This window comes from Nansenia antarctica (genome assembly GCF_963989245.1).
Source record: "Nansenia antarctica genome assembly, chromosome: 13".
Classification (NCBI taxonomy): Eukaryota; Metazoa; Chordata; class Actinopteri; order Argentiniformes; family Microstomatidae; genus Nansenia; species Nansenia antarctica.
In genome coordinates, this window is record NC_137683.1 from 26,483,293 (window position 1) to 26,490,792 (window position 7,500).

At 46.5% G+C, this 7,500-nt stretch overlaps 1 protein-coding gene across 1 annotated transcript in view; it reads left to right on the plus strand.

The window, feature by feature from the left end:
- The window catches only part of sorcs2 (sortilin-related VPS10 domain containing receptor 2), a gene marked incomplete at both ends in the record, with an annotated part of 248,143 nt that overhangs the window by 210,468 nt on the left and 30,175 nt on the right, over nt 1–7,500 (plus strand). Inside the window, 2 exon segments of the mRNA XM_080544142.1 lie at nt 1,302–1,391; nt 6,524–6,703. Coding sequence (XP_080400268.1) covers nt 1,302–1,391; nt 6,524–6,703 — 270 coding nt within the window.

Below are 7,500 nucleotides of genomic sequence, written 5' to 3' on the forward strand. Positions count from 1 at the left end.
TATTGAAGGGTAGACAAGACAGACATGAGTAATCATCAACAATTCTTCCCTTCTGGTTTTTTTCTTTTTTTTAAACAAATGATACCCTTTCCCTCCCCCCTCCCGTTCCCTCCCACCCTTACCTTGAAAAGCCTAACAAATACAGGTTCTGTGCACATTCAATTTTGATTCCAGAATGAAAAATACAGCAATGAATCACAGCGGCAAAATGTGTGCATACATATATATACACCATTGTAAAGGATAAGAAAATAGAAAATAAAATAAATAAATAAATAATAAAAATACAAAGCGGTACAATGCAATGCAGTACAGTAAATTATAATACGATAAAAAAAGAATGGGGAAAAGACTTGGCCATATTAATATTAAGGAAAACCTAGCACTAAATTCTTCTCTCAATCAGGGGGGAGTGTTTGAAGGTCGGTAAAGTAATTTATCAAGCATTGCCATTTCTTATAAAACTGGTCTACGGAGCTCCTGAGAGTAAATTTTATTTTTTCAATTTTGAGGAAAAAGACAAGGTCTTTAAGCCAGACCTTAAATGATGGAGGATTAGGGGACTTCCAATCTAACAGTATCCTGCGACGAGCCAATAGTGAGGCATAGGCCACAATATCAGCTTGTTTACTAGTTAGAGTGGCGCGGTCTTCCGGGATTCCAAATAGTGAAATTAAGGTAGAGGGTTGCAAATCTTTTCCTAAAATGTCAGACAGGGTTTTAAAAACAGAGGTCCAGTAATTATTTAATTTGGGGCAAAAATAAAACATGTGAGATAGATCAGCAGGAGTGTTGTTGCAGCGGTCACATCTGTTGTCAACATTTGGGTATATCTCAGCCAGCCTGGCCTTGCTAAAGTGGGTACGGTGCAGGACCTTAAATTGTATCAGCCCGAGGCGTGCACATGATGTCGAAGAATGTATCCTATCAACAGCTGCATCCCAAGACTCGTCTGTGAGTTCCGACCCCAACTCAGCCTCCCAGCCTTTCTCTCTCTTTCCTTTCTATCTCTCTTTTCCACCCTCTCTCTTTCTGTTTCAACCTCTCCGCCTATGTCCAGTAACTCCCACGACCTCTTTCTTATCTCTGTTTGTTTTTTCTCTCTCCTCTCCTCCTCCTCCTCTCTTTCTTTCTCTCTCTCCTTTCTTCCCCTCTCAGAGTGGAGTAACACAGTCGTTACGATCGATCAGAGGCATGAGTCAAACATTTACGGTGGTTGAGACGATCCACCGCTACTTTGTCACCGACATGTCACCTGACGTCTCTCTCTGTGTCTCTCTCTGTCTCTCTCTGTTCCCTAGGTGACCACGGGGAACCGCACCAAGCACTACGTCTCGTACCGACGCAACGAGTTCGTCCAGATGAGGTTCCCCAAATACGCCCTACCCAAGGTACCGTACACCCCTGTCCAGGAAATCTAACTTCAGACTAGTTGGGTCCTGCCTGGGTGAGACACGTAGATGCACACAATACCTATTCTTTGAAGTCTTCAATAAATGTCTTCAAGCATTAGCTCTCCGCTTCTAACAAAAACAGAGAGGCCATAATACAGTTAGAACACACTTTTTAATACTTTTCCAAACCCCCTCCCTTCCCCTCCCACTCTCCAGGGCGGGGTTTTCACACGTTCATATCTAAGGTGGCAGCCTCGACCAGAAAGGGGGGGTGATCTCTGAACAAACAATGGAAGCGGACACGCTCCTATCTCCTGGGAACAGTTAGGGAGGAACGTTGATGTGCTTTCTCAGCTCTCTCAGGGTCGTCCACATACCGACACGACGTGTGTTTGGAAGGACAGGTGGTGAATACAATGGCACCCTCTGCCGTCCCCTGAGACACAAGCTGTCTCTTCTTTAAGGCGGTGCAAACCCCGGCAGGACATGTCGAGGTGTCCTTGGGCAAGACACTGAACTCCAAATTGCTCCCAATGAGCGGGCCGGCGCCTTGCATGGTAGCTTGCCGCCATTGGTGTGTGAATGTGTGTGTGAATGGGTGAATGAGTGGCCGTTCTAAAGCGCTTTGGATAAATGCGCTATATAAGTCAGTCCATTTACCATTTAAGGTGAGGATATATCGTACACAAGGGAAACGGTCCGTAGGGCGAGGCTGCGGGGAAACACTGAGGCCTGGCCAGGATAACTTCCCAGGCCAGAATGTTGCTCTAGTCAGTAAAGTAACTAGCCTTGAGAACCGATGGTTCTCTTGAGCCTAACGGCCCATAGGACCAAGAGCCTCTCTCCTGTTTCCGTAGCGTGAAGTAGCTTGATGTACAAGTACACCCACTGGACATGACGCTGGTATGCAGGGTCTTACCCCCAAATTCAACCCTTAATGCTGAGAGCCAAGCAGGGAGGCATCGGGGTACTATTTTTTTTTCTTTTCTCTCTATTTTGTATAGTCTTTGGTTTGACTCGGGGATCGAACTCACAACCTCCCAATCTCAGGGCGGACACTCTCACCTCAAGGCCACTGAGCTAGTTCTCTAGTCAGTACACATGTTAATACTTCATGTCTAGGGGTTACATGGTGGAATCAACAACTACATGTTTAACAATCAATAATATTAGAGTCATTACGGCACTTGAACAGGCAGTATTACATGTCGATAAACAATTAGTATTACATATACATATTTTGCCAGCACTGTTAGCTAGATCGGATGACATCACCTCCATCCAGGACAAACCCAGGCTTGGCTTTGGTCGATAACGGACTGATCAATGCATGATTTGAACTTGCACAGTCCAATAGATATTCCCAATACCGTGCCCTAGATATTTACTCAAACACGATGACAGTGTAACAATGATTCATCGATAATTCTGTGCGGCGCTTCCGTCGAGTTATTGACATCGTAACAAAATCACAGGGTGAGTTCTTGGCATCGTGTGCTGCTTTTCGAAGCGTAGGAACCTTTTGGCTGTCAGTGCCAGTGACTCAGGAGGGCATATTTTATGGTGACACTGGCTGTTATTGAATAGGGTGTTATCGATCGGTGGTGTGCCAGACCCGGAGACCTGCCTCAGCAATTTCCCCAACCTCAGCACAGGAGAAACAGAAAACAAATGGTAAATGACAATCACTATCATTAGCACCGTAGACCTCGCCTCAGAGGGTTGAGAGTGTGTCTAGTTTATTTCTCTCTACAGGTGTCCTCTTAGCAGCTGATTGAGCACAGGGGTCACCCGTTCAGATGGAGAGCTTTTACATCAAGAGAGGAGGCGAGGAGGAGAGAGTTGGAAGGAGAGCGAGAGAGAGAGACAGAGAGAGAGGTGGTGTGTGTGTGTGTGAGAGAGAGAGGGAGAGAGAGAGAGAGAAAGTGGATTAGAGAGAAACAGGCTGTGGCTGTCGCGCGCTGTGTTTTCCACAGTGAATAATTGAAAAGCTTTTGAAAAATGCAGATTGGAGAGTGTGGGGTTTAGCATTTCCTCCAAGGCCCCCCCACAGTGACGGATTAAGAGCCCGGAACCTACCGCAGCCTGTTGGCTCGCTAGATGGGGTGGGGGAGGGGGCGGCTGTGGCGCAGGAGGGAGAGCCGGCGTCTAACCATCGCAAGGTCAGCAGATCGGCGGTTCGAACACCGGCTGGCCACATGTCGAATCTCGAAATGTCCTTGGGCAAGACACTGAACCCCAAATTGCTCCCAATGAGCGGGCCGGCGCCTTGCATGGTAGCTTGCCGTGAATGTGTGTGTGTGAATGTGTGTGTGAAGGGGTGAATGAGAGACCATTATAAAGAGCTTTGGAATAAGGCGCTATATAAGTCAGTCCATTATCCATTTAGATGGAAATCACAGGGGGGTAATTGTCCCTCCTCTCACTCTTTACTGTCCCTTCTCTCGTTCTTTATTGCTCACTGTAACTATCCTTTTCTTATCTCTCTCCTTATCTTTCTCTCTCTCTCTCTCTCTCTCTCTCTCTCTCTCTCTCTCTCTCTCTCTCTCTCACAAAGGCCCACAGTGACAGTTGCATCAGAGCCCCATTCTTCCCCATCGACCTCGTCCCTTATGGGACACCGTAGGAGGAAGCTCCTCCGTTCACCCAGGCTGATCCCAGCTTTTGTTGTCTTTCAGGCGCATTCAGGAGCCGCAATGAAAACCGTTAACCTGTTTGTATTTCAGGGTTTTTCTTCACATGAAACGGCGTTGTACGTACAGCAGCACCGTCAAGTATGAGGCATTATCGGTGTTGCTCACCGTTCAAGGCCTCGGAAGGGAAAATAACATGCATACATAAATAAATAAATAAGTAAACATCTCTATTGGGGGAAGAAAAAAACTGTTTTGAAACGCTTTAAGGGACTAAATGGAAAGGCATATGAAAGGCATACTAAATAAATAAATAAAGAAACATTTCTATCGTGAGAAAAAAAAAACGGTCTTTTGAAAACGCTTAAGGGACAAAAGGAGAAAGGCGTATGAATATTCAACGCTGAGAAAGCTGTTTATATTCAGGCGAAACAAGAACGTCGTCGTGCTCGACGGAGTCTTTGAGTTATCAGTTCGGTGGCGCTGGGATCCAGGGACCGAAGCGTCCATGGCCTCTGGTCATTTCTTTACCCCAGGGAGAGGCTCCCGTCCGTGGGATGACTGAGTTCCCTCTGTCCCTGACAGTGATGGATGACGGATCTTGAGGTCCGGAGCGTAGTTATCAGTGCAGGACAGTGCGACAGATAAGACAGGACAGGCACCGGTGGCAAAGTATTCTGTGTTGACATGGCTCTATGCATTACTGTAACATTATGGATGTTTTTGGTTTTGGTGGAGTGAAGACACCGATAGTTGCATGTACGTATGGTGGGGTACGCATGTCTGTCTGAAGTGTATGGACGTTGATCATACAAACAATTTAGGATTGTTTTTACACAAAATATTTCTCATGATGACCAGAAGAGAACCAATTCATTTCTTAGTTAGTGTGCGTGTGTGTGTGTGTGTGTGTGTGTGTGTGTGTGTGTCTGTGTCTGTGTGTGCGTGTGCGTGTGCGTGTGCGTGTGCGTGTGTGTGTGTGTCAGTACACTGTAGGTGGGTGGCTGCATGGCTGATGTGAGTGTAAGAGTCTGCCAGCTGAAGCTGAAGTTTGCAGACGTCTCAGTGCCAGCAGCTCCTCAGGCTCCCTCTAGCCTCCCTGTACCCTCTGAACACACACACACACACACACACACACACACACACACACACACACACACTCTCTCTCTACCCTCTCTGTACCCTCTGTATCCAGAGAGAACAGCATTAGACAATTTGGTGGTGGAACGGAAGAGGGATGAAGTGAACGCACGCACACACACACACACACACTCACACACACACATACATACACACACACACACACACATGCATACACGCACGTACACACACACACATGCATAGATGCACGTACATACACACACACACACACACACACACACACACTCACTCACACACACTCACTCACTCACTCACTCACACTCTCACACACCACAGCCCAGGTCTACCTAGTATCGCAGTATTCTTGATATTCCCCAATCAAGCGTGTAACAAGTTGAGTGATAACCTTTCCCACACTTGACTGTTCCTCTGCGCAATCGACATCAACGGCCGCCTTCACAGACAGGCTGTTAAGCCTCTCATCCTAGGCCTCGTCCATCTCCAATGGAGATTTTACATCAGGACTGGGACTTAACACTAGAACAGCCATGGGTGGGGTCATTTGACCCTGTGAGTAAAATAAGTGTTATATCTTTGCACTCGATCAAATTTCACTTTTCCTAGATATGTGCGTTCTACCACCCAGTATCCTTACATTTTCAGGATAAGCTAGTATACAGTTACTTTGCAGTTTTTCTGTGTAGGAGGCAGGCTAATTTATAAGCGGCCAACTAGTGGTCACACTCTCTCTCTCTTTCTATGTACGTTGTGGTGTATAATGAGAGGCTGATGTCAGATGAATTACAGAATGTGTACATGTTTTATTTATTATTTATTAGAGACTCTGTGTAGCCTATGTTCCTGACTCTGCATAAAGCAATTACAGCATTCCATTTCTCTTTGTACCGTAGTATGCACATCGATAATATGTCAGCTCCTGCCTTTCCCTGCTTTGATGTGTTATGTGATATGACTGATGCTTTCGTACCACATGTACCGTAGGCTGATTGAACATTGTACATTATGTACACCAGTACAACATACAGCTCTTCTTTTTCAAATGTATTTGAGTGTTTTTTCGTTACCGTACGACACTTGAATGTGCTACAGTAAGAGTGGCTGAGGGTTCCTCTGAAGGGTCAGGCATTTCAGTGGAGTGGTCAAGTGTGTTGGAAATGCAGAGGGCACAGGTTTGAAGTCACTCCATGGAGACTGTCATCTCCCTGTCATCTCTGACTTTAAGTCACTTTGGATAAAGAGCGTCTGCTAAAAGGTAAAAATGACAAAACGTAAAAGATGTGTTAACCCTCTCTATCCCCCCACCCCTCCCATCTCTCTCCACCCCCGCCCCTCCCACCCCTCCCATCTCTCTCCCCCCACCCCCTGCCTCCCCAGGATGTCCAGATCGTCAGTACAGATGAGAACCAGGTGTTCCTGGCCCTGCAGGAGTGGTACCAGACAGACACCTACAACCTGTACCAGTCGGACCCCCAGGGGGTGTACTACTCCATCGTGCTGGAGAACGTGCGCAGCGCCAAGCAGCCGGAGGAGAGCGTCCTCATAGACATCCTGGAGGTGAGTCAGGGACAGCGCCCCCTGGCTGTAGGTCACTGCCATTACACCCTGTTCAGTGAGAAGTACCGACGTGAATTCAAATCTGTTCCGGAAGTAGAATGTTCTGATTGTTCTAAAAAAAAAATCTGATTGTTCTAAAGCTCAAACTGTTGCTCATGTCAACTTAGTAACCCCCCCGCCCCGCCCCCACATTCAAGTTCAAGTTCAAGTTTATTGTTATTATGTATTAATACAATGGAATTCTTCAGCCTCGTCTCTCTCGGTAGTATCACACACAAACAAACATAGTCCACAACACAACTCCACCATCTGTATGGAACTGTGTTGTGTGTGTGTGTGGTCCACCAATTCCACCAATCAGTGTCATCTGTCTTGAGACATAGACCTTCATTCTTTAAACTGTTAAGATAGATTTTTTTCAGATACGTATATATGTTTTCCTCAGAATCATAACCGTGTATCTTTGGGGGTCAGAGTGTGTACTCGCTTGGCAGGCGTTCGTATCCAATCCTCCTCTTCGTCTCCTTGAGAAAACACAACAACAACAACAACAACAACAACAACACAAACTGTAACAAGCTGTATACTAGATCTTCCTTCACGGAGTTGTTCACCCCTCCCTCTCTCTCACCAGTCCTTGCGAGTCATCGCCAAGGTAACGGCGGGTGGGCGGTGGCACCTCATCTGAAGTGGAGAATATTCTAGATCGCCTGTGGCTTTGAGTGGCGTCCTCTAAATGCTGCAGCGGGGAATGCCTTCAAGAGAGCGTACACTGTAATTCCACGCACTGTAATTCC